Source organism: Eschscholzia californica, unplaced genomic scaffold, assembly GCF_041429995.1.
Source record: "Eschscholzia californica isolate CP2 unplaced genomic scaffold, dmEscCali1.0.p SCAF_6, whole genome shotgun sequence".
Classification (NCBI taxonomy): Eukaryota; Viridiplantae; Streptophyta; class Magnoliopsida; order Ranunculales; family Papaveraceae; genus Eschscholzia; species Eschscholzia californica.
In genome coordinates, this window is record NW_028238483.1 from 28025433 (window position 1) to 28052856 (window position 27424).

A 27424-nucleotide genomic window follows, 5' to 3' on the forward strand; every position below is an offset into this window, starting at 1 on the left:
CAACAAACAACTGTTTTTAACCAGCTTCCTTTGCTATAAATGAAACTTTCAGTGTTCACAGATTAGTATCTGCATATGTAAGACTATAAAACTTATACTTTACTGCTTTAGGTCTGACAAACCCTAACAGAACAATGCTCCAAAAGAACCCAACTAATATTTGATAACTCAAAACTCCATGAACTTGCATGTCTTAGGTGTTAAATACTACGGAGATTTTATTGGTTGAATGTTGAATATACATTAAAACATCTAGCAAGCTGAACCTTACGGGTGATTTGTTAAAGTTAAGCTCAACTTGAACAAAATTTGTGAGAACAGAGCACCAAAAAAAAAATTGTATTCAGAAACTCTTGTTTACTCAAGTGATACCGGCTTCAGCTTCATTCAAGCGATCACAGTTCTGGTTCAAGAGGTACTCACAGAGCTCCAATAACTGATCTGCAAGTGGAGGAATACCAGGATTCCTACTATCGTTGTACAAGTGAGCGTTGTAGGTTATCTGCCAAATATCGTGCCGAAATTCATCCCTGCTTTTATACTCCATCTTTCTTGTCTTTTCCCTGATCTTGGATAGATCCATTGGGTACTTTACAATGTCCAGGTAGTCAGGGGCTTCCTTCTTGGAGACTGGTTTCTGGAAGAGGAATGAAACTTGAGAGGCGCCTTTCAACCCATCCAGGATGTTGTTCAGGATATTTGATAACCCAACCTGTAAGAAAATCAAAATCCCAAGATTAGTACAATAAAAGAAATACATGGTATGGGTAAAACTAATTTTGGTGCCAAGTTTCGCCTATATGAGATTATAGCTTCTGAGGATCAGAAGGTAATGTTGCTCGTTTAGATGGTTTTGAAGGATTTAATTACGACCCGTAATCTGGCATTTGCTTTTGAACAAGTTAATGACAGGGTAATGATGGATTGATGTGGAAGTGGCTGGCTACAAACTAATTACAACTATAATGGAGCCATTTCAAAACCTTGTTTTCAGATACTAATTTACACTTTTTATTTTTCATTGTTTTCCTTGGTCACTTCCAGAAAATAACTTATGCAAGTGAATGAAGAAGGAAAGAACGTAATTTGGAAGGTGAAAACAAGTTTTTGGATTGCTAACCAAACGGCACATAGTTATTTTAACTAAAGTAAGATGTGTACCTGGCCTTCTCCCCCTCTACGACGCTTGTTTTGTTGACTGTAGTCTGGGCCATATGTTTCCAAGTCAACCACAGGTCCTCTCTTTGCAGATCTGTTCCTTTCTGAATTTCTTCTATTGGTTCTGCATTCCCTCAAATCCACTTGATAATCATCATCGGTCTCGAGTCTTTTTTTCTTTTTCTGTCTCACTTGTTCTTCCCTTTCTCTTGGTATGACTTCGCTGTATCTTCTACTCTCAGCTAGTCTTTGTTGCTCCTCATGGATCCTTCTCATTCTCTCTGCGAATCTTCTCTTCTTTTCCTCTTCCCAAAATCTTCTCTCATCTTCAGCTTTTCTCTTTGCTTCTGCTTCTTCAGCCAAAAGTTTGGTTTCATGCTCTCGATGCATCTCAAAGCTTGATAAATTGACCATCTTCGTCCTGTAGTCTTCTTGCAGGTCAGAATCAACTTTTGGCTGTCTGATTACAATTTTTTTCGGGGGTTGTTGTCTCTCTATGTCAACAGGTGGTCGGATTATAATGGTGGGCTTCCGCGGTTCACTGTGGATGACCTCAGATTCCGCACTGTTGGAAATTATTAGTTTGGTTATCTTAGAGACTGATCTATTTTCAGCGTCGGCGTCAACATCTATTTTATCAGAATTCTGCCTGTTAATCCGTATAACTTGCTCATGCGGTTTGTCATCAGAACCACCTTTTAGCTTGAGTGAGAGGGTTTTTATTTTCATTGCACTTTCAGGTGCTTCTGAAGTAACTACTCTTGGTGCCATCTTAGGTATTATCTTCTTTATTGAAGGCTTTGAATGGAGTTGGGCAGAAGAATCTTGAGAGTTTGGCTTCCTTATTCTTTCAGTGCCACAGCTTCCTACTTGGAAATCAAGATCTTCTCCATACCTAGGGCAGTTTTTGTTGGTCCTCATGTGTCCCGGCTGGTATAACAAATTATCTGTCATGTCTTTTTTGATATTCATATATTATACCATTTTTCTATAAGAACAAAAAATGACAAATTCACTCACCTGACCACAGGCCCCACATGCATAACCTTCTCTCACAGGTTTACCTGTTTGTTTCTTTTCCTTAAAAACCTGTTGAATGAACACAGGAAGTAAGACTTCAATAAGGAGAAAAACTGACCCACAGTTCATTTTTCCTTATAACATTGACGGAATGGACAAGGAAATGTTTTGAGTTATTTTCTAGAATGAGAGTAGCAACTCCAAGTCAATCATCATTTCAACTATATCATGAGTGTATCTGTGATCTTGAACATTTCCACCCGATCGTGTAAGTAGATAAATCATTTTAAAATTGCATATGCTACCCGTCTCAGTATGACATAACCAGATAATGATACAAATCAACGTCTCAGGATTCAAGAAAACAGATGTTAGTCTTATCATGTTATAGTTTGCCGTAGAAACCAATGAGCATATATGCCAAGGGAATGAAAGACAATACATTATAAATATTATTACTTTCAGATATTCCTTTTTATTGGATCTGGTAATAACGAAACTAATCAAAAGATTATTCGACCTAGGACTGCATGAGCAATTTATCCAAAACGTCTGTGATAACACCAACAGCTTACAAGGTGTCCTAAATGACTACGATACATCCAAACTCCTTACGTGAAGTGTTCAAGATCTAGATGAGGTCAAGCAACTTCCCTACAGTTGATTCTTGTTGCCCTATTGAGACAGAAAATGCATCTTCTATAGGTGCATCTCCACCTCTACAACTAGCTAAGCTAGAGCATCACGAGTTGTGGCATCCTGGACCTTTTATAGAATCATGGGTCACAAGCCAAAGGAATTGTAAAATGAACTTATGAACTGTACATTATCTGAGTTGCTTTTCAAGAAAAACTTGAAGGTCGAAGTCAAGTTTCTCCTGCAGTGTGCAGAGAAATATTTCCAATTTTCAAAGCGGGTGAGGAAAAAGAATCATGCTCCAGAATCCAGATAACATGATCCCATTCCGTTTCAAGTGGTTACTGACTCCCAGCTTATTATCCAATTTTCAATAAAATACAGGTAACAGTACATTATATAAAATATTCCATTAAATTTATATGTAGACCTAGTGAATAAAAGAAGCAAATGAACTACCTTATATCCGTCTGCTGTGATTTCCGGTTCCTTCAATAAACCCAAGTGCATAACATCATACTCTCCTTTCCCGTTAGATGTAAACCCTACTCCCGTCCCCTCAGGTCTAGTTCTCTTATTCTTCCTGTGATCAGTCTCACCATCTGAAGAATAAATTCATCATAACTTAGTAGAGTCAAACTGTTTCTTTTTCGACAGTCTCATCTCATTTTCCTTGGAAATAAGGAGCCCCTAAACTCTATTGAATGTAACCAAGATATCATAAGCGGAATCAACATTGCCAAGAAAAGAGAGGGTGAACTGAAAAAGATTCTAATATGTCGTTGGGGCTAATACTTTAGATAGGGAGCATATATTATATACGGCTTTGGTTCATGGCATCATGTAATACGTCAAAATTGTATCAATTACAATCAAGTAAGCAATATGAAGTCCTACCCAACGATTTCTATCAGATATAAAGTTTGCTGGAGCGTGAAAGTACAAAATGGTGTAGAAAAAATATTAAACATAAATTTTTTTACATAATAACATAAAAAGTTAGCTTACCGTCCATGAGCATCCTGCATAATTCTGCGGCTTCTGCTGCTTCATCTTCAAACTCTTCCTCGACCAGTGCACTGGTTGGATGTTTTCTCATTTTAAGTCCTCTAACAGAATCTGCTTTGTCATGCTTAAGTTCATAGTTATGCACCTCAGCTTCCCCCAATTCTTCTGCATCCAGAAAACTTTCAAGGTCCCCAGCAAAAGAATCTAGATCACTATTTGCTTCAGAGCCACTTTCGTTTTCGTAGCCATCATCATCAGCAGAAAGACTTCGAAGTTGGCGATCCCAAATTTCTTGACATTTTTCTCTGGTTTGCTGCTGAAGCTGATGAAATGACATACGCTGGCCACGGGCATATTTACCAATGTGTGTTGCATCAATCTTAACCCCTGATGCAGCTTGCTCACTTGAAAGCTTGCGTATCATGGCAATTCGATGCCACCTAGTCTGCTTGGCTATCTGTTCCTCTGGAACATTGAACCGAAGGAGAACCTACAGTTTTTTCAGGAAAATGAAAATAAGGGCGGTTCTGACACGATAGACACCTCCAGAATGCATAGTAATAAGTAACAGGTTAAACCAGAATTCAAATCTTCATTTGTATTTCATAAATCATCGACGGTTTGCTCTACCTTCAACTTCTCCTACAGAACTATTAAGGAACCTTATAACATATCATATAAAATATCATTTTCCGGAAAAAAAAGCGAACCTCACGAGCTGCCTTCATGCTCAACCTACGTAGATCTGCATCCGTTCCAGTGACAGTTAAACCTACTCGAACAGCAGCTGTCTTTTTCTTCACCACATTTGGTATCGGTGCCTTTGGAATACTGCGTACATAACTGAAACCCAAGCCTCGCCCAGATGGATCACCAACCCCTGTAATTTCTAAACGCTCAATATTTTCTCTGTCCTGCAATACAGAATAGAAACGTAAAGACTTGCATCGACACATAGTAAACAGCAGTATAATGTTTCTAGCATCAGAATTCAAATTGTCCTATTCACCTTAATCCATTATTGTAAAGTATGGACATGGTAAGCGTGCATCATAAGGAGATGAAAAATTCTTCAGAATCTTTACCTGATTTATACAGGCAATGAAATTGCTAGTCAGATTCCATGGAGTTATCAACAGCTCTCTCTCAATGTGTGATGCAGCAGCCAGAACAAGGGCTTCATCAGGAATTTGGTTCATTGCAGAAGAAAGACCTGTAGGATGTGCCAGTCTACTAATTCCTAAACGTTTCAGGCGATGAAGGCCAGCTCGCATGCTTTCATAGGAACAGACCTGAACACACGAGTTGTTAATGACTTAATGGTTTCAGGTTTCAGAAAAGACGATGTAACAAGCACTATATGCCCAAACTTTTTAATTGTTTGGGCATTGGGACGACAAGTTTTACTAGTTGATGAACCTTAGTGGGCTAACCGGCTAAGTATGGATGGCGGTCGACTTAGTAATCCAAAAATAAAACAACTTGAAAGTTGAAACCCTAATCTCCAATGAAAATTCGGTAGAGCTTGTGTCAGAATTTGATTCAAATGACTAATTGTAAGGTTCTACTAGAGGTATGGAGAGGAGTAGAGCCGGTCACAAAGCTAAGGCAGTACAAAAGCCAAGATAAGGGGGTTCCCATAGATAAACTGAGATGCTTCTGTTTGAAAGAACTAGTAAACTGGACTTCTTAACCAAAGAAACAGGGCAACTGATGTTATGTTTATGTAAAACTTACATTTTCTGGTGTCACCATCCTTCTAAGTTCTTCCTCAAGTGGAATGCGGAAGTTGGGCCTAATAACCCACAATAACTGTCCATTTGACCACTTCTGCCGAGTCCAGAGGCAAATATTAAATATGTCAAAAAGAAGTACTAATTCTTCGTAAGCTGTTGAGTAATATAAAAGTTATGAAGAGCAACCTGCAAATCGGCACAGTGCTTTAATCTCTTCCGAATAACAGGTTCTGAAAAATTAGGGAACTGTGCAGATAATTCATCTGCTCTAACACAAGGAGGCAACCCACGTTTCTCATTGGCACGACATTCCCGGTACATGTACACCAACAATCTGTTTCCATTGTAAGTCTGGAGACTTTTAGATCCTGGAGAAATTACCTCCATGTGCGGTTCCTGAACAGAGCCATGATTAGATCACTTTCATTTTTCAAGTACATGGCTATAAACAAGCTCAAGCTCATGCTCAATAATCTGCCAAAATTGAAAAATTTGTAGGAGATAAACATGGTGCAATCTAAGATGGAATGATTGGTTAGTTTAGAATGTATACACTAAATTAGATTTTGTGGAAGTAAAAATTCTCTCTTACCTTTGTGATTGGATGCTAAACCAAACAAAACCAATTTTAAGAATCCAGACAGAGGATTAACACGTAGTGAACCCAGCCCATACAGGTGAATAAATCATAATGAAGGCTTAAAATGAAATAAATTACCGATGTCGCGTACAACAGTTAGTGTAACATAAACAATAGTCTCACCCATCATTGCTTCACTGCCGATTGCACTCAAACACATGTTTTATTTCTAACCACCTGACCCTGGAATTGTTTCTAATGTACTCTCCTGGGTTCAGTCTTATAAATATTTGTACCTCAAAGAGGACACACACCCAAACTCTAGTAACTCATCAATCAGTTGCAATAAGATCTACAAACATGAAATGTCCCAACATGCGCCAACTAAAATCATCACAAACGGGTAGGACTTGGGAGGATGACATGATAATAATATATAATGAACCGAGACCAAGGAAATGTATGACGGGTTATTGCTACAAGAAAAGCCAGTAAGTAAAACTACAACGGATTTCTGTCAGACTACAGTGTCTAAGAATATGATAGTGATGCAAGCCCACCTAACTGCCAACCTATACAGTAAAGCTCACTATGTTCCTCAATTAGGTTTCCTCATCTGGACAGTAAATCAAGGATCTAGAAAGCATAAATAATCACATCCAGCTAGATGTATATGTTGCTGTTCTGAAACATGAGTATGGGATGCCTTTTCTAAATCTAAATCAAAAGGAACAGCTATTTTGATTATGGGGTACATTATATATTATTATCATGGCATCCTCCTACCCGTTTGTGTCCCTATCTGAAGCTATTCTACATCTATCTGCACCAAGTCATGACTTTCAAATACAATTGAACTTCCCCAACTTTATCTGCATACTGTCTCTCTACTTCTCCCTGGAGTTACTGCTTCTCTCCTATAACTTCATTTTCCAATAATACATTTAATAAAATTTATCAGCTTCAGATAAGGTCTTGCATTGTTGTTAGTTAACTCACCATTAGTAACGTTCTCTACTTTCATACTAGACACATTTCTACCAATCTTCTTCAAGAAGATATCTGTATCACTCCAGATATAACCAACATGATCTACAAACCGGACAGAGAAAATGGCAAAGATACATGACGAAATTGTGAACTAAATGAAACTTGGCCATGTGAATTGAAGAGATTTTTAAGAAATCAGTAGTAAGAAAAACAAAATTTAATTAAAAATGAAGTTTAATAGCTAAAACATCCTGAGATGAGCATCGAGAAGAAGACGGGGCAGACCATTGACCTTGTACTGTTATTATCTTATTAAATGCATATTCAGTGAAATGGAAAATTACTGATAAAATTAGTGGCATCAAATTTGGTAGACAACATTTCAGTTTACGAAGGAGCTGCCAATCAATAAGAGCTAGACTGTACCAACCTGTTGTCCAACAACATCTGTTCTGTCAATACGTCTAAGAGAAAGTTTTCCCTTGGCAGATCGAACTAACAAGTAGTCAGTTGTGGGCACTTTCTGAGGAAATATGGGTGCTCTATACATGTTTGTTTCAAGACACGACTGGCTGCAATCAGGCCTTATGTCACCAAGGAAAGGCGATTTGTCAGTAGGATCAAGAGTGAGAACAGCACCCGTGCTACCATTTCCGTTGCGGAGAACAGAAGCAGTCTGGTCTCCAGGTGCTGATTTCTGATAGTAAGTACACAGCCTTGCACCCATCCCGACATTGCCTAAAAGTAAAGGTCTCGCTTCACAATACCTGCAAATTTATGAACACAATGACGCAGGAGTAAGAAATTCCAGTTCCAAAAGTACTTCTGAACATATGAATCATCATGGGTAAATTTAAGGGAGCCAGAGAAGTAGATATTGTTATTGCTTACTCCATTAAGAAGACATGTCCATCCTTAACAGATAGATCCGATTTTTTCTTAAAGGCCCCAGGAGGTCGTAACGACTTCGTTTCACCTGGTAACTTTTGGGCATGTGGCAGCAAATGTATACTTGTACGTACAAGATGGAGAACAGAGTTTGGTCGAACATTTTGCAGGGCAAGGGATTTAGCATCATCAAGTTCTTTTCCAGAGTACACTATTTTCACTTTTTCTGTCAGTTTAAAATCTGCACATACAAAGATTACAAGTATTCACTATGGAGGTCTGATATAAACTCAGACAACACATGTAAGATGATCTGCACAAATATAAGAGGGAGATCAGAGATTACTAGCCTAGCTTTTTTGAGGCTTTTTCTCTGACCGAAGAAACCGTCTCCTCAGCATCCACATTAAGTTTACTACCTTTCCCTCCAATGCTCTTTACTATTATTTTCATGGGCCCCTTTGCGGATAGCTTCCCTTGTTCCTTCACTACAACTTCATTGTCATGGGGAAACCATACAGCTTTTGGTCTATGAAAATTGGCAATATCTTTACTGGACCAAAAAGGGTAAAACATAGGCAAAAATTAGCAGACTAATTATTGATTAATGATGGACATTTATATTCAGGACCACTCCATGCATATAATGTAAACCACAAGAAAATATGGTATCAACACAGGGAAAATCACATCAGCAGCACAATGTATGTATATATATAGTTCACAACTGTTCACTTATTCAGATGTGCTGTCATTTGAAATTAGATGCATCTAAAATGGGGAAGATATGCATGCCCCAGAACATGATCGGAATTGAAGAGTTCCACCATTTGGCGCAAGGTTAACCAGCTTGTTATGGGTGGAGAAAGTGAGCAAGCCACTGAGTTGCTTGATTGGGTGCATCAAGATAAAAACCTAAGAAGCGGTAAGAGAATACTTAGTGGCAGGAAGGCGACATGAAAGTGAACCAAGTCGAAACCCAGTTGAAGGCTAATACTCCAATTCCAAGTGACATGTATTAATTCAAGAAACACAAGACAGTTCAGGGTATTAGCTTACTATATAATAAACAAAAGCAAACAGTGATATCAATGCCTACCATGCAATAGAAACAAACAGTGAAATAACTCAACAACATCCTCTAGAAACTCAGGGAACTATATGATTAACATAAAGGGACTTTTACAGTCTTACTTGCTCAACTTAGGTTTCATGGTCTGCAGCTTCAGGGCAGGTATTGAATGTAGGACTTTGAGACCATGGACTGCACGCTTTTTCGAATGTGATTTAAATTGTTGAGAGGCTTTTCTGTAATAATACTTGTCATTAGAAATATCAAATCGACCAATAGACACCCCTCCTTTACCAGGTACACCAATAGAATCCTCACAATTCGACTTAGTAGATCCAGTTATTATCATAGCTCCAGCATGAAAGCGAAGATGTTCATTATCTTTGGTATCTACAAGTTCAAAACACATGCGCTCGTCTTGAAGATCAAGGATCAGCCTGGGTTTTGAAATACATACATTTGGTTCCCATATAATATTGTCTAACCAAGACCCATCTAGCACGTCTGTGTTTTGTGAAGGAAGTTTACTAAAAAGCATAGTGGCATCATTTTTTCGGAGACATCTGGTGGTGTTCTCCTTCTGTACCTCAGAATCACTTGAATCATCTGCCTTGAAAGGAGATTCTAACCTTAATAGTTGAGGATGATTTCTTTCTGATTTAAGAAGGTTATGTGTATCTAAAAAATTCCTATAGCCAAGAGATTCTACTAGAACAGGACAGTTTCCCAGAAAAGGACCGTGATCATTTTTATCATATTCAACCTGGAGCTCCGAATTCAAATTCTTAGCCCCAGTACGAAGTTCTTTTTCTGTCTCACTAAAACCTTCGCAATCAACCTCAGAGAGCTGACAACTCCCAGATACAGGAGAATTTTCCCAAACGATTTCATCTTCCCACTCATGCTGATCAAGAGCGTAGAACTTGGGACAAGAAGGTGATCTCAATCCATCAGCCAGATCAAAATACACACTCTCTTTCATTGGCTGTGCACTGAAACAGGTGACTTCCCTTTGCTCAGCAGTCACTGTTTGGTTCATAGCAACCCCGTGACCATCCCTCACCAATGAAACATCATATTTAGATAAACTTCCGCATGGTCTCCTAAGAAAAATTTCTTCATCCTCTTCAACGTTATCACAGGCATCCATGCCTTTATGCTTCTCTGAGAGCATTTAAAGAATCACAAATCATTAAGATGGCAAAAAACATAATAGGACTGACCAAAGACTTGAAGTGGTTAAAATTTGCCACATCTGAATGCTACTCTGCAATAAGAACACATATATACCATATCCATGAAAGCCGTCGTAGCATTTGCAAATAAATAACTTCCGATAAATATCAAAAGTCCAAAATATCTATTTCATGCTAATAAGTATCTGGTATGACGAACAATAGTAAATGTGGCTGCCCACCTTTTAGAGTAGAATGCATATGGTTTTTCTTTTCCACGTTTTTCAAAGGCTCGTGAATACCAAAAATTTCAGAGAACTTTAGGACCACCATTCCGTGTTCAACACACAAAATAGGCAAAGACCTTGTGCTTTTGTCCGTGAAAGAATCCTTCAAAAGTTCAGGAGTGCCCTGCTATTAGATAATGTAAATTAACCAAAACTGTGTAAAACAGATTTCACAGTACACAAGAAAGAAAAGCAAAGAATGGTATATTTACCTCTATCGGTAAAATTGCAACGTAAGATTAAACTAATACCACATACCAGTAAGACAGAAAAACAGTAGTAAAAGAGATGAGAACGACTCTCCACCATGCAGAAAAATGGAAATACAGGATTTGAAACTCATGGTTTTAGGCTGTGTAATTGGATATTGAAAGAAAATTAATTCAGCTGTCCAGGCTGTGTAATTGGATGCTGAATGTATATTGAAAGAAAGAAAATTCATTACACGTGTGGGACTCAATATTAAAAAGTCCAGACTCAGATGAATGGTTTTATAGTCAAGATCATCAACCTGGCTCTCAGTCTGCCTAAAACTATCAGTGAACATTGTTTTTATAGTTTCTATCTGAATCTGATTCTAAACTTTGCCTCATTACATGCCTAGACTTTCAGGAGCATCATAGCTGTATTGGTCTTTCAGTTGTATCGTCTAATCAACAAGTCAGATCTTTGTATTGCTCAAAATCCTCATATTTCTATATCACAATTACATCTTTGATATGAGGTAAAACTGAACTGCGGCATAGCCGGTTCACAATCAAATCCTAAACTTAATGAACAATGTTCCAGGTATCCTCGAAAAAGTAACCATAATATACTCACCTCTGCAAAATCCTCCAGATCAACAGTCAGGTCTTCAGGGTTAAAATACTCGAGGGAGGGCATTGTATCATAAGAGCACTCCTCGTCAGGGCGTAATTCAAGATTCTTCACTGAAAAGAGAGCAGATAATTAGTCAATGACATAACAAGAAACCAGGAAAATATCATTCCGTAAGAGAAACTAAGAGGCTCAACTCATAGATTTAGTGTAACATTTTTTATTCTGACATTTGTTTCTTGCTACACAGTCAGTAACAGTAAAAATAACAGAGTTCTTCAAATCACGTTAACTAAGTTCACAATTTCTTCAAAGGTGGTTTAACTGGTCATTCTCAAGAGAGCTCTACATCTTTATTTAAGGCTCAAGTGTACGCTTGTTCAGAATTATGTTCCGAAGTAAGAGTCCCTGCTAATGTGAAGATTTTGAAAGGATATATAAAGTTAAACGCATTAAAAACACAAGGTCGTCAAAAGCTTGTACTTGTTGCAGCCAAAGAATCATAAACAAAAGAAATCAGCATTTGTATCTTATATCCAACAAAAGACTCGAAATCAACATATTCTAAGTTTTGAAGGCAATAATTTTTCTAAGTTTTGAAGGCAACAATTTTTCTCCCATTTTTTGTCTTTTAGCATAACCCTTAGCAACTGCTGCAGAAAAGAAGATTGGAAGGGACTTAAGAGCAACACTAAGGTCACTAGCAAAGAAAGAGCTACCAGTCAACTTAAGATATGAGGCACCTTCAAATTAACGAAGTAACTCCCTGAGAGCGGAGAAATGTGTATATCAAGATGTTTGTAAGGCAAGAAGGATTCAGGGCCACTTTATGCTTCAAAGAATTTGACTTTTCTTTCTGGACTCTCAATTTGTATAAAAGATAGGAGAAAGCACATAAAATAGGAATGCCAGCGTAACCAATCCAACTGTAGCCTCCTATGATAGTTGAAGTCCATCGCTAAGCCTAAGAGGTCGGGCGTGTTTGAATTGGACACCAAATGAACCACCATCGAAAAGATACTTTTTACAAGTTATCCATTATAAAGCAACCTGTATTGTTCCATTAATAATATGAAACATGCATAAATGTGACGGGAGCAGAAAAGCTCCATTTACAATAGATTAGTTTATTTAGTGTATAACCTTTTGAGGAAAAAGTTTTGACACTGGAACCATCGGCAACCACGTCATGTTCCTTCTTTATATCCTCATCCTCATCATAATTTTCCTCATCAAAAACAGAAGTATTATGTTGGAAAGAATTCGATGACAACTCAGCTGAAAGAAATTCCTTCTTTGGCAGTAAATGGTCTGCCTCAGAAAGGATTTCGATCTCAGGTCCTTCATATTGCTCCTCAATGTCTTCATAGTCAACAGCATCTTCAGCTTTTTCATCATAATCTACACAAATTACACCGGAGAGGAATCATGATAGAGAACCTTGAAGAGTTTAACATTTTGCCCAGAAAGAACTACTAAAGAGCCTCCTTTAACAAATGTAATTATGAAATTTCACGAACGACTCTGCTCTATTACAAAAAAGGAACCGCTAGCAATAGGAAACTTCAACTAACAGATCAAATTACATAGTTTCAAGAGCAATCCTGTTCTTATGAGATGATCATTACTGCTTTAGGACTCATCTTTATGGTATTTTTTGAAACTTACTCATCTTTATGGTATGAATAACATGATATACATTTTATGCACCATAAACACGAAAAAAAAAGATAGGACATTAACCACTAGACCAAATAAACTACACAAGATAAATCACCTTGTTCATGATAATCTGAAGGTATTTGTCGGGACTTTATTGACAACTACAAGTTAAACACCTTCATCAGTCTCAGAAAATTCTCAAATGTACTCAAATCTACAGTAGTCTGGTGGAATTTATAGTAGGAGCCTACGGCCAAAGGATGAGTATCTGCATACATCAATGTCTCTCAGTGATGGACCCAGCTTGTCAGCCAGTGCACCAAGATGCTCCTTTGCATCCTGCGAAATGAAAAATTGTACACATCAATTTAAAAATTGCAACTATAACTTTGTATTCCCAAAAGTAGTGCTTGATGCAGAGGAAAATGAGTGTGGAACAAACTTCTGCACACTTTAAATAAATTAAACCAAATTTAATAAATATGGCTACCCGTAAGTTACTATAAAATATAGATACAACATGAAAAGAACTGATCATGAAATAAAGAAATGTCCCTGGCCCATGAATGTGCTTTTCAGAGCTAAAGCTTAACAAAATTTGTTTTTATTGATCTTATAATATTCTCAGTGAGCGGAGGAGATAAAACCCAGACAAAATCTTGCTCCTGATTTTATTTGTTCCCACTGAACGTGCCTTTCTAATTTTAGTGGCAAAGATGGCTATAATAATAAGTGAGAAAATGACATGAAACACCCAATCGGCTACAAATATACTTCAAATTAATGATAGTGAGTCAAATGGTCATAATGGGACTCAAAAGGGCAACCTTCAGCTAATAAGACTAATGTCCTGACCAACCAACAGAGCTATAGACCTGAATATAAGGGGAGGGCAGATTCAGCATAAGGAAACATGATACCCATTCAGCATTCAGGAGACCAATGTTTTCAAATCCATTTTTACGCCTCAAGGAAATTTGCTCTCACAAGGCGAGGCAGCGCCTCAAAGCGTACACCTCGATGCGTAAAACGCGTAAAAAACATAACATAGATTATCTACTTGACTACCCTAAGAGAAAATGTTAAGTGTTTAATAAACAAATATACTAGTATTTTTTATGTTGACAACTCAAAAATACTTCCGATGCACACATTTTCCTCTCGGGTTCAATTGTGTGTGCCTCTAGGCACCAAGTGACAGCCTCCCCTCAAGGCACACCGCAAGACTTGCGCCTTTGACAGTTTTTTAAAACATTGCAGGAAACATTAAACAATATGCACAAGCCCTCAATCTTTTCATTTCTCGCACAGCTAAAAAACTCGTACTCTCACAGTCAATTTTGAACCTACAGAAAATAACAATCCAAAGCATAACATTTTTTTTCAAATTTAGTAATTTATTAAGACAAGATTTTTTTTTTACACAAAGACACCAGAGAAAAGTTATGCATTTCATATTTTCATTGAAAACACTACCTAATTAGCATGAAAATCTCAGAGTCATATTCAGTATTGTTATTTAATATTGCCTTAGAAGACTCACCAAAGAAAACTAACAGCCTGTAAAAGAAAATGTTAGAGCGCAAGAAACTTGCCTCATCAAGGTAATCAACATCAAGACCACCAGAATCATTAACATTTCCAAACATAAAACCCAATATGCAGTTTCCTCCATCAACCTCCTCATAGTCATCTTCATCACCTGCCAAAATAGATATCTTATTAATTAATATCATGCATGACTGAAACTAATTAATTATCTATAAACCGTTAAATAGCTCGCAAAGATGTAATCATTAAATACGTTGCTAGTCGGATAAAGTTCCATGAGTTAATCTCCGTGGAAATAAAAGGAAAAATTGTACTGACTCTACAAAATTATGGATGAGTTACTGATTTCAATGCTACCAGACCCAGTTATACTCCCACTAATATTAGCTCCAGTATCACAGAGAGATGATGTACTTGACCTCACAAAATCTGTGTAATCTATGTAATTTCGTTTACACATCTGCCTTTCTTTGAAGAGGGTTTAGCTCTATTATCTTTGTAATTTACGTCATTCTATTAGAATTATCCATTCACAGTTTAAGAAAAGGTAACATGTAAATCACGACATTATAAATTCCGTCAACAAGGGCAAATATCAATTTTTATTGATACATGGAACATATGGATTTTCATGTCAATTTTTTTTTGGAGAAGATGTCAAAATGTGAGAATTCTAACCTTTACAAGCTTGTAAAAAAAAAAAGAATTGCCCTTTTTCTAGTCAAACAATTATTACCTTCATCTCGATCATCATCATGTGGGCTCGCAGATGAATCTTCTCCCATGTTATTTTAACACTATTCCCCTACAAGAAGGAAAACAAAAATCGTAAAATCGCATATTGGAAACCTAATGAATGAAAGATTGCTATAAAGAAATCAAAGTTCAATCTTCAAAGTTATTAAATTGAAAAAGAAAAACGAAAAGAAAGGAAGAAACAATTAAACCCTAAAGACCAAATTATGAATTATATTCGGAAGTTCAATATATATAACAAGAAGAATCATATAGAAAATTTACTTTAATCTCTTGAAAGATGAGATAACATGAACCAAGTGACAGACTGAAAACACAAATTGAATTCGTATAAGAAAAATCGTCATAATTAAGAAATAGAGTCCATAGTGAAAGGAAAAGAAAAAACCCTAGAAAGTGAGAGAGCAAACAATGTACACTTGGGGTTCAGGGTTCTTCAGGTCGATAATGTGTCTTTGAACCTCCGAGATAGAAAGAGACAGCAAAAGAGAGAAGGGGGAGCCAGAGCGGGAACGTAGATACTTGTGGGTAGCTACTATTTATAGGGCACTGGAAAAATTGGATCTCTCTATGGGGGTGCCTATTAGCACCGAGTAGTAGTACGGACTGGGTGCCTACTTTACTGATGGGGTGTCTGTTAGCACCCAGTAGTAGTAGGAACTGGGTGCCAACACTAAGTTAAAGTTGATGTGTTCTCTGTGTTGTTAAACAAAGGTATATTAGAAATTTTATCAAAAGTTGCATTCCTATTCCTTTGCGAACCAACACTAAGTTAGGAATCCTAGGGATCATATTCCCGATCCTGGTCAAACTAAACATTAAACAAAAACAATCAGATCCACATGAATCGCATCACAGGCGTGGCGAACGTAAGTCTCAATGTTTTTATTTCTTGTTCGTAGATATTTAGTTTCTAGGTTTCTAGTTTCTATTTCTTTCGATTAGCAAGACTTAGGTTGTCAATAACCTGGGTTGGAGTGGTTACCAAATTGTTTCCACCTTTGAGTCCTCGGTTCAAGACATGCGTCATACTCGTTAGAGTGTGATGGTATAATCACAATTAATCTTGAATCAATTTTATCACAATTAATCTCTTTAATTCAAGTTCTTTAATTATGATATTCACCACTATTACTCCTGCATTCGTTTAACCCTTGGATCAAATCTTTTATATGCCCAAAAGACATTAACCTAGAGTAGCAACTTAGGATCTTTAACATAATCATGTGCAATCCAACAGAGAGTATACATATATTATCTCATATTACATTCACCGCTTTGATTAGAGTAATGGATATGAATATCTTGAGAGTTCATACACATATCAAAATTTATTTAAGCTTACAAAATAAATAGGAAAGAGTTAGAATTCCACATAAAAGTTTCATGAGAGTGATTGATGGAGAAAATGCCAACCAAAATCTCAAACTCCATATTGAAGAAGACCCATCACTAAATGGAGTTTGATATCTATAATGTTGGCTCTTTGCAATAAAAAAGTGGAGTAGTTCTATTACTAGCCTGAGTACCTTGTCACTTACCCCATGCCCTAAAACCATATGTGGATGAACAAGTATGGATTTCTGCACCCTAATATGAGATTGGGCTGAATTAGTAGAACTCACCATTAAAGATTTGGCACAATTGATACCAACCCATAATTTACATATTTCTCTTTCTTCTAAACAATCTTTTTTGAAAAGAAATGGGAATAAGGAATTGTGATTGAGGTTGAAACAAGAACTTGAAATAGCAATTAGAAATAATCCAGTAAGGGTAAAGAAATATAAAACCTTTTTATCCATTGTATTAGAAATGTTGATGCTTTTCTGTTTCTTCTTCTAAGAGTATTTATAGACTATACTAAGTGGGATTTCCCTATTTCATTAGGGGAGACTGATTTAATTCAAAGTCATTATTCATAATTACTATCGAAGTCATTTTTCCTGACACGCGCTTTAATAAACACATAAGAGGAAGATAGACGTGACTCACGTGACGTGAGTAACAAGTTAGCTTTTTGAAATCAATAATTTTGATGAGCCAAGACTTTGTTTGGTCCTACAGGGTTGGCTATCGAGTCGTAGTTCATCCTATATTATCTTAGAGAAATACTCCAGCTTGAAAATATCATATCACACTATTTCAAAAATTCTAACTCTCATTGACAGTTGATCTCGGCTTGGTTAGAGAAGTCTTCCATAGATTAATATTGGGGAAGAGATTCTGTCTCGGCTTCTTCACTGCAGAAAACATTTGATGCTCGGTTAGTCTCCGTTGAAATATGCTCGATTGTATCTTCTTTGTTTGGTTGTCTAGAAGGGTTTGTTAGGTTTGGGTTTAATTGGAAATAATCTTCAAGTAATCTAGCTGCCATACCACGAAAATTTTTTCGATAGACCAAAACGAGAAGTATTGAATTATACTAATAAACATGAGCATGTTTGAGGGGGTATGGTCGGTGTTGTCACACCCGACCCCCTCAAATCACAAGACTTTGTCAAAGAACTGAGGACCCTAAATACTCAACTAAATCTATTAATTAATAGTATGCTAAAATGATATAAAAAAAGATATATGGATGAGTTGTTAAACATCTATATAATAAAACAGAAGGGAAAATTATGGCTGGTACAACCATCCCTTTTTAATAAAGGATATTGTCTGGAAGCCTTCTAAAATTTAAATATAGTCCTTCCTAGAAATAAAATAACTTATTAAGAAAAAATAACCGTGTCCTTCTTAGAAATAAAATAACTAATTTAAGAAAAAAAAAACAAAATATATTGCAAAGATTAAAAAAAGAAATTGAAATCTCAAGATAAAAATTGCTTTAAAATAGAGACTACTGTAGAGTTAGGAATCACGTTTCATTGTAGTGTTTGCTAGGCACAAATGCACCACCAATTGCATTGTAAGGAATAGGATTCTCTCTCTCTCTCTCATAAAAGGGATCGTAGTCAAAATGAGGTGGATAGGTTTGCAATCAAATGACATATATACCAAACCATCTGTGGATCGTATTCCTAACCAAATTAGACATTACATGTTCGTTTTTCTACGCAATGACGTTCCTTCCTCTCAAGTTTGGCCTAAAGGTTTTTCTTTAACAAAATATTTGAGGAGTTATTATTTGGCAGCGACACAACATGAAGATACAATATACTAAGATATAACATGAATTGGATAAACCATTAATCACTATAACTAGGACAATCGTACCTTTAAAGACCATGTAAGGCCCCTAAAGGCCATCATATGGAGCCTTAAACCCATCAACACTACCTTCATGAGATTAATCTTAGAGATAAACCACTTACACCAAGACTCGGGTCCGCTCTCTCTAAGGCTTAAGAGAAAGATGCAAACTACTAGACCAAAAATTTACATGCACTTGAAGGTTAAATCATATAGAGAAAATAGGTTACCCAAAGTTAACGCAAACCATTTACATGCTACAACGTCAATATTTGTCTTAATAGGGCGAATGGCTTATGAAGGTTGTACCATTCTGTACAAAGGTTGTACCATACTACAAGTAACAACTTATTACTCCAGATATCAGAAGAAGATATAACAAAAGATTAGAACAAATCTGGTGGATATCCACGAGTTCAGCTATTTCGTTCTGGTTAAAGATGATTTGTTGCGGCCATCCTGTCCTAGCTACAACTCATTTCGCAGTTATTAAAACCTCAGTTTCCACCAAGTATCAGTAATAAAATTATAACTCAATTCGTGATCCCAGATTGTAAATAGTAAAACCCGAAATTTACTAAATTTTCCTTACAAACTAGGGTTTCATTGTAATCCTTTAACCAGGTTGAAGCAATCCTGGATGATCTCAACACAAGAAAAAGAAAGGGAGAAGGAAGAACATGGGGATTTTGGGGAACAAAAGGTACAGATTGTCTGTTTATTATAGGCGAGCAACATAGGAGTTCGCTTGGGTAACATATCTTACCCATCGATATGGATTGTATGTCTTCGATTTCTTCGATATCTGCAAGTATCTTACCTGCACCACAGAGAAAAGAAAATAATCTTATAAGCCGAGGGAATTAATATGCTAGGTAGTAACTCTATATAAATAAAGATAGGATTCCAGTCCAGTCCCTAAAATAACTATCTGTCAAAGGCGACACGACTTATTACGTTTTGCCGTTTTGGGTCGCCCACCTATACGATTTATTACATTTTTGTGTGACTATAGTAAACTACTAAACTCCAATCTTCGACATTAAAATAAGTATATTTTATAGTATATTTATTAGTGTATCACTTAAATGTCGATTTATACTAATTGATTATATCTCAAGTATATATATTATGCATATTTACGCTTCATGAGTCGTATAGCCATGTCCAGGGATGTCATTATGAAGTGGGTGTCGTGGCCGCACTGCCTAAACCAAAGGGAAATACAAAAAATCCACCACTCAAGACCAGAGAGAAGTTAGTGGTGCAGTATGTATTTCTAGACTAACATTTTAGTTATACAACAACTCAATAAGGCAAGTCAAGTTAGTAGTGTGGTAGGACTTTCTTCCGGATTTATTTGAATATATAGGGAGGTTTTACATTTTTCAAATCCCTCCTCCCCAAACTAAATCCGAAATCCATGATACAATTAGCAGATATCTCACCTGAAGCCTCGAAGCATTATACATTGGTATAGTGAAAGTCATGCTAACTGGTCCAGCTTCTTTCATGATATTTGCTGTATTTAATGAAACACGTAAAACAAGTTTATCTTCATAACAAAATATAAATTTGCTGAAAGGAAACTGTACCAATGCATTGATTGACTCTAACATATAAAGCTTGGAAGTAATAAAGATAGACGAAATCCTACCATGCGATTCCTGTGAAAATGTCAGCTTTGCACGTAAAGTGTGTTCAGACCCACCAACAATCTGAGACAAAATTACACCTATTAGAAACTCAACACACAAGATAACGAATTGACCAATTCCAGGCTTCCAGTTACTGACAAATTGCATGAAGAAGACTATGATGGTGTTTTTTATTTTTCTCATTATCTGAGTCTGATCGTCTAAATAAAATGAACCCAAAATCAATCCGAAACAGCCATTTAGATTTCAGACAAGTCAGGCTAAATCATACAGTCTGGAATCTGACTCGAGTAAAGCTAGAGCTAGAGTCAGATGTCAGATCCAACTTAAAGAAAAAACAGACACTACATTTTTTAATGAATTATGAAAAGAACAGAAAATCTTTATTTCGAGTATCTTGCCTTTTTCAAGCCCCATTCTAGTTTCTTATTTGCTTCCTTGAAATCAGTAGTGTTTCCAACTGCTCCAGGTTCCAGCTCAAAACTAACTCTGCAGCAATTTTTAAGTCCAACCAAATCAGAAAATGATAAAGAAGATGGCCTAACTCAATATTCACCATGAAAGAATCAAGATCAGCTTCTTTTTCTTGTTTCGGAAACTCAAAAAGTATACTAGTTATGACACTCTTAACCCATTCCCACTTTATAAATAAGAATCTTGCTAGAATAACGACATAATGAGAGAATTACCTAACACGGCAAGTTAATTTAGGAATTTAAACCTGTAATAGCCCGATGCTCCGATGTCTAACAGATATTAACAGAATATGTTTTTAATAATAGTACTTGATACATTGAAATGTATTGGTGAAACCTTCGAAGTATCAAGAAAATAGTATAACTATATTAGTCGTTCCTGAGAGTCCACTTTCGGGATGAAATATGCTACTGAAATATAAAAGTCATCCGAATTTGCATGATGCAAGCATTTAAATGATACAGACGTTATAATAACAAACATTAGAAGCAGACCATCAAAGCATGCAAAGCACATATAGAACAGCTTCCCGGAGTTCAGGAATAGCATGAGGTTACCCTCGGATCCTCTTCATGTGTGCTTCATAAAATATTAAGATCATGTACAGATATGATCATATTTAGACATGACTCGTAAGTACTCATACATATAGATGATGCACGAAACAGGAAGTACTCGACCAGGATAGAGAAAATACCTAGAAGTATATTTTGGCACTGGCATTTGTACTACAACTGTATTTGCAGTAATGCTTGAGGAAAACTCAGCGCGGACTTTGAGAATAACTTCGGCCTAAAAAGTGACATAAATAAGTTGTTAGACTCGATGAAGAAACCATTACATTCAAGTGATGCAAACTATCGAAGAAGATTCTGTTCACCTTAAATGCTCCTGCTTCTTCAATCAATGCATTAACCCGAAACGGAGGTTTGAACTCCTGGGTTATGCGGTAGTTCATCACAGGAAATTCACCATCTGGTGGGACCTGTAAGACAAAAATGTATCCAATTTAACGGCTGTGAGAAAATACAGGTTTCAACCATAATGAACCTATCCAACTTTAAGTGAGATTATGCCCTCTCACCAGTGTCAAAGTGCGGTCCATGTCAAAACTATCAAGATGCACTGATTCATGAAAGTTGCAATCATCTAATATCACTGCACCTGCTCCACCAGACCCACTATAATCTGTAGCAGAAGTGGAGGTTATGAGATCGTAAGGAATAAATTACGAATTTATATTGCTAACGCTTAAAGAAGCAAAAACTTACCTACTTACATATCAATGATATCATATAGACAAACATTTTTGAATCAGAGCTGATAATAAGAACAATACTACAATATATAATAAGCATGAAGAAATCCTCAAGGCATATCAAGACAGCTAAAAGTTAAGTCATCCATCAAAGGTGTTACTGAGACTTCCTGAATTATCTATTTGCATCTTTAATTTGTAGTCATGGATAAATAATTCGGTAGTCCTTTTTAGGGGCATTTAATGGTAAACTAATGACCTACACATACATGCAGAAAATGAATTCTCAAAGATACTCCAAGTGATAGGTAAATGGTATAGTAACAGGTAAATAGAGGAATACCATAGACAGATCTCCCGCCTCTGCCTATATTCAGGTCCTCATTCAGGGCTAAGCGGATTTCTGGGTTTCCTGTTAGATAACTCTTCATTTGAATGGTTCCATCAATCTCGGAAGTAAGTATATAACCCTGTTTATCCAATAATACACAATGTCAATTACAGTGAAAATAAAGGAATTATAAAAGAAAGAGTGAAGAGTTGATGCAAATGTAGTTAGTTGACGACCCATGCAACTGTTGACAAAAGAACTAAGAGCTAATTATACACAAGGAAAAGTACAATTCAAGAAAGCTTCAAGTGGGTTTAGAAAGGTAAAATATCTGTGAATGTGAATTCTACTAATACCAGGCTTGATTATTAGATTTACCAAGAATAAAAGATTCAATTGCTTCCGTGCAACGTTTACTTGTAGAGTGACATATCATTGTTACATCTTCCGTCAGTTTTACTCATAACTAAATTAGAAGAAAAGCTCAGCTTTAGTTGGATATTTGAAAAACATTTTTCTAAAGAATATTGGCTTGTGCCCTGGGGCATGCTTTTAATGAGATGAGAACTAAAAGTAAAAGGTAATGTTTAACCCAGGTTATATTATGTTAGAGGTCTATGTTGTAACCAACTCGGTAACTCTTATATACACATTTGACCATGTAGGAATTAGACCGAGAACCTCAAGCAGCTTGCGGTCAAGCCATTGCCATAGTTATTAGTTCTTGCGACATCCTGAAATAGCAATACTATTTGTTCTTGCTTGATCCTTAATCCAGATTGAAGTGTCAAATATCAAAACGAATAACTAACTTAAGAACATCATAATAACTTCAATTCCATGAAATTTTAAAAAGTTTTCAGGTAAATGAAATGAAAAAAAAAACACTCACACTTGAGCTGAATGTAACACTGATTTTCTCAATAATGTCCACGAAAATTTCCTCTCTCTTCCTACCCCCAGGCTCATTTGCCACAACGGATTTTGTAACCGCTGTTCCTGGCATCCTTTTGGTTCCTTGCTGCAGGAAGGAAAATGGTGGAAATTAATCACTGCAACAAGCACAATGACAATTAAGGACACAATGAACACAAGGATACCATGAACATTGCAGCAGGTCCAAGGGGTGGCAAACGAGCGGCATCAACCACAATTGGCTCATTAAATACATACGCCTTCAACAGTTCAGTAGATGTTGTTTGAACATAACCGAAATCCTGGAACAAGCAAGACATCGCAAGGTACACATATCACAAGCAATAATCTTAAAGAAACACTCGTCTAAAACAGATAAACAGCTGAAGAAAATAATCGAACTCTCAACAAGTATAAACAAATAACATGCTTCTCAGATAATAGTCATACTGTGCATGATATCAGAAAATACTTGCACATCAAAATTTCCATTTCATATCAAAGTGAACTAGTGATGATATTAGCACAATGCTAACATAATTCATGAGGCCATCAGGGAATCTAGATAAGGCTATAAATAAGAAGGGGAATTTTGGCTCCACCACTGTGCTTCATAAGCCTCTTATTCTACTAAGGTCTGGATTTGCAAGAGGCGAATAGATATAAGTTTTGGAGTGTCATAAGGTGGGAGCTCACAGTTCAACCACTCTTCAATTAGTTTGCTTCACAACCTAGCCCATTTGCTACATCCTTTGTATCTTAAGTACTACGACGAAAAAGGCATACCCAGAGAAAGAAAATGGAGCACATCATGATGACATTTTTCAAATGCTCAGTATTCAAAGAGATGTGAGTCTTCACCACATATCCTAATCGGGCATTTGACTATTTGGTCGAGCGGAAAGGCGCGCATGCCACAAAAAAAGGATGGTCCTCTCCTTGTGATCAGGATAAGGTAGATGCCTCCCAGCCTTATAAATTATGACTGATAAAATGATTAGTTTAAACTCTTTCTTCGAGTGAATGAAAAAAAAAATTCCTTTTGTACTGAATGTGATTAGTAGCTAAAAACTGAAGGGTTAAAAGAGTATAATTAGCATGCCTCCAAGTAAATATATTAGATTATACTTACAATGACTTCATCCAGCAACTCATATACAAGAATAAAGTTCTTTCTCAAAGAGTCTTCATTGAGAACACCAAGGTAATCCTTAATGACACGTGCAATTCTTTGTAAAAGCTCAAACAAAAGAGAAGGTGATATATTAACCCTTGTCGTAGCAACAAATAACAACCCAGCAACCTTCACATGAAAGTAGTTTACCCCATCCAGATTCTATTCACAAAAAAAAAAAAAAGATAAACATGTATAAGTATAACATGGAAAGTGTGCAACTTCATATACTTCAGCTTTGACAGAAGATGCTCGACAAAGTACAGCAAAAGTGTTAGTTGAAAAGAGCATCTCATCTATCTCAACTGAAGTTACATATAGTAAATATTCTTTTTGTCATTCAACTAATTGCTTCTGGCTGTTGCCATGTTTGGTATGGAGTTTTCTTTTGGTAGAAAACTGATGGAATTACACCACACAAGTCGAAAAATGTATCTTACACAAGGTCAAATCCATCACAACATGGCTCGACAAAGCACTAACTATAGATGTACGAGCAAGTCCAGGTAAGATGTTTTCAGATACATAGTTTTCGGGTAAGGGTAATATTAGAATTACATGCATAAGCATGTAAAAAAACAAAATAAGCTGAACATTATCAGTCTTCAGTAAACAAATACCTACAAAGACAGGTGGAGCCTCCTCTTCTCCATCTTCCTTCCAGAACTTTACTTTACGGAAAAATATCTCAGCACTTCCTTTTGGCACGTCCCCACGATCTACAAGATATAATTGTTCATCATCAGACATCAACATTTTCACTATGTCTAAGCCTCACACATGAGAAATCTGGTACTAAACAAATCAAATAAAATTTCGCACTTCATATGGTACTTGAATTACAAAAACTCAATGGATAAGCATAGATTGAAACACAATTTGAGTCTATGTTGGAAAAGTCGGCAAGGGGGACTAGTCGGCGGACTTGGGACTAGTCGGCGGACTTGGGACTAGGCATAGTCGCTACTAGTCGTATTTACACGGGACTAGTCGTAGAATATAAATATATAATTATATATAGGTATAAATATAAGTATTTGGTCTGAATGAAGTATAAACACTAAAAATTCTTCTCTAAGAAGCACACATATACTTATCAACAAGTTCTACAACATTAATGAAGTATAAAACACTAACAACTAACATTTATTTGAGTTTATAGAGAAAAAGAGTACAATATGGGTTCTAAAAAGAAGTAGTAAAAAAAGATTGAGAAGATAGAGAAACTTGGAATCTTGTTTGGAGAGCAAGAAAACTTCAAAATTACGTCAATATGGTTATAATGATATTTGGAGGGGAGAGGAAGGGTGAAAAGCCGAATGAGCAAATCCTAAACCACCTTTGTCGATTTGAGCAAAAGAAAAAAAGGCTCAGCTAAATAATCCCGACTGGCCTCGACTCGGTCCTAGTCGGACCAAGTCGGGGATTTACTCGAATTCCACGGGACTAGGGTTTTGGCTCCTAGTCGAGTCGGCAAGATGGGGACTGAGGAGTAGTCGGGGTGTACTCGGGGATTAATCCCGACTTTTTCTTCATAGATTTGAGTATATGGACGCATAACAAGATAAAATCATGAAAATTTCAAACATGCCCTCAGATAAGCTATTAATTCAGTTCATGAACAACTCCTCAAGAGGTAAAACGTCTTCCTTGGGGATAAATCCAATGAGCTTTCATAGTGAGTAGAAGTATCAGAAGGAATATATTTGATGTTGTGATTTATGCTTATGAATTCTACCTTTCTTCTAATTTTTTACCCTAATCCCTAAAGATCCAACATTGAATGTTTATATAGACATGATCACAATTGAAAATGGCAAGTGTGGATGACTAGTCATTGATCTAGCATCTAATGCATCAATTGAGATGAAAAAACAAGAAATTTATTGGTGAATCGATCAGATCCACAGATTGAAAATCATCAAAGAACAACAATAAAAAGAGATTAAACGATCAAAAGAGATTAGATTAGAGAAGGAGAGTTGTGTGGACTTACAATCTCGGAAGACGATATTGTCACCTCTCTGCGACAGAACAAAGAACTGCGAGATCATCTTCTCTCTCTCTCTCTCTCTACTTAACTTTCTCTCTCTCTCTCCTCTGTGAGCAAAACCAAACTCGGATCTGTTTTTCCCGTTTGAGTCTAAGCACTTGATGCCTGACGGAAATGAACCCCTTGATGTATCTGATCTATTTTGAGGATCTCTATGATTGCCGTCGGATGACGTATAGGTCATAACAAGGCTATATGGTTCTTACAGGTTTTAAAGGCGACCCAATTGTGTCTTTATTTTTTTAATTTTTTTTTTGAGTTAAATCAAAACTTCATTCATTCGAAGAATACAATCCAACACATTACATGGTTTTGAGTGTTTTGTCTCTTTTAAGTACAACATATATTTACCAAAGTAAATATCAAACATGAAACTTATACAAGTAAAGACAACATGAAGAGAAAGGAGTACAATATTGCAAAAATAAATAAAAAGATTCTAAAAGTCACAAATTAAAGATCCCAAAGATCACGAAAGAAACCCTAAGGCCATGTTTGGCGCGCGGGAATCGCGTGGGAATGGAATGTGATTCCTGGGAATCACAATCCTGATATTGTTTGGCTCGCGGGAATGCAGTGGGAATCCTATTCCCGGGGGAATAGGATTCCCTCAAAATGGGGTAATAGCAAACCCAGGGAGGGGGGTGGTTTTGTGATTCCCATTCCCGGGAATGCTTTGTTTTAATATTTATAGACCAAATCACCCTTAATAAAATATTAGAATGACTATTATTAAAATCGTCCTCCACACAATATCACAACTAAAAAAATTAAAAACCTATGGTTAGCCACCACCATAGCAATACTTTCTCTTGCTCAAATGTAATTCTTTCTCCCTCTCTAGTTTTTTCCCTATTCTCTTGTTCTTTTTTCATTACAATCGATTTCATAATGTTTAAAAAGAAAAAAATTTAGCCATGACCTTTATTTATTTTAAATAATTTTTTTTAAATGGTCAGCGCCCCTCGAACCTTTGACCTCCGAAGTGGAAGATTATACCTTTTACGACTCCAACCAAAAGT

The 27424-nt window shown here is 36.5% G+C and overlaps 2 protein-coding genes across 10 annotated transcripts; both read right to left on the reverse strand.

The window, feature by feature from the left end:
- Nucleotides 1-11: 11 nt before the first annotated feature.
- LOC147533148 (transcription initiation factor TFIID subunit 1-like) lies at nucleotides 12-16005 on the reverse strand. 9 transcript variants are annotated; one of them, XM_086647547.1, is made up of 22 exons: nucleotides 15756-16005; nucleotides 15603-15645; nucleotides 15319-15387; nucleotides 14627-14733; nucleotides 13308-13370; nucleotides 13147-13192; nucleotides 12513-12770; nucleotides 11373-11482; nucleotides 10506-10674; nucleotides 9211-10252; nucleotides 8367-8569; nucleotides 8020-8257; nucleotides 7559-7895; nucleotides 5745-5954; nucleotides 5560-5652; nucleotides 4908-5114; nucleotides 4533-4736; nucleotides 3823-4312; nucleotides 3274-3416; nucleotides 2179-2247; nucleotides 1162-2088; nucleotides 12-712 (listed from the first exon to the last, which is right to left on the reverse strand). In XM_086647547.1, the coding sequence occupies exons 3-22, from the start codon at nucleotides 15365-15367 to the stop codon at nucleotides 362-364; spliced, it is 5316 nt and encodes a 1771-aa protein (XP_086503673.1). In that variant the 5' UTR covers nucleotides 15368-15387; nucleotides 15603-15645; nucleotides 15756-16005; the 3' UTR covers nucleotides 12-361. The 9 variants fall into 9 exon arrangements, with proteins under 9 accessions (XP_086503673.1, XP_086503675.1, XP_086503670.1 ...); XM_086647549.1 differs by having other exon boundaries at nucleotides 10506-10653; nucleotides 15756-15852; XM_086647544.1 differs by having other exon boundaries at nucleotides 10506-10677; nucleotides 15756-15852.
- A 3032-nt stretch (nucleotides 16006-19037) lies between these two features.
- On the reverse strand, nucleotides 19038-26550 carry LOC147533149 (Clathrin adaptor complexes medium subunit family protein). Its single transcript, XM_086646077.1, has 13 exons — nucleotides 26346-26550; nucleotides 24974-25068; nucleotides 24308-24511; nucleotides 23361-23477; nucleotides 23153-23281; nucleotides 22273-22399; nucleotides 21756-21859; nucleotides 21552-21656; nucleotides 21369-21463; nucleotides 20596-20683; nucleotides 20194-20254; nucleotides 19985-20058; nucleotides 19038-19356 (listed from the first exon to the last, which is right to left on the reverse strand). Exons 1-13 carry the CDS (start codon nucleotides 26401-26403, stop codon nucleotides 19258-19260), a joined length of 1356 nt encoding a protein of 451 aa, XP_086502203.1. The 5' UTR covers nucleotides 26404-26550; the 3' UTR covers nucleotides 19038-19257.
- Nucleotides 26551-27424: the final 874 nt, after the last annotated feature.

Coding starts and splice junctions, on each gene's coding strand:
- LOC147533148 (XM_086647543.1), bottom strand. CDS start 15,367: ATGGGAGAAGATTCATCTGCGAGCCCACATGATGATGATCGAGATGAA. Junction 12,771..13,146: donor TTCAGATTATCATGAACAAG/GTGATTTATCTT, acceptor TAATTTGTGTAG/ATTATGATGAAAAAGCTGAA. Junction 5,115..5,559: donor GGATGGTGACACCAGAAAAT/GTAAGTTTTACA, acceptor TCGTGTGTTCAG/GTCTGTTCCTATGAAAGCAT.
- LOC147533149 (XM_086646077.1), bottom strand. CDS start 26,403: ATGATCTCGCAGTTCTTTGTTCTGTCGCAGAGAGGTGACAATATCGTC. Junction 22,400..23,152: donor GTGTTACATTCAGCTCAAGT/GTGAGTGTTTTT, acceptor TTGGATAAACAG/GGTTATATACTTACTTCCGA. Junction 20,684..21,368: donor GTGCCAAAATATACTTCTAG/GTATTTTCTCTA, acceptor AAATTGCTGCAG/AGTTAGTTTTGAGCTGGAAC.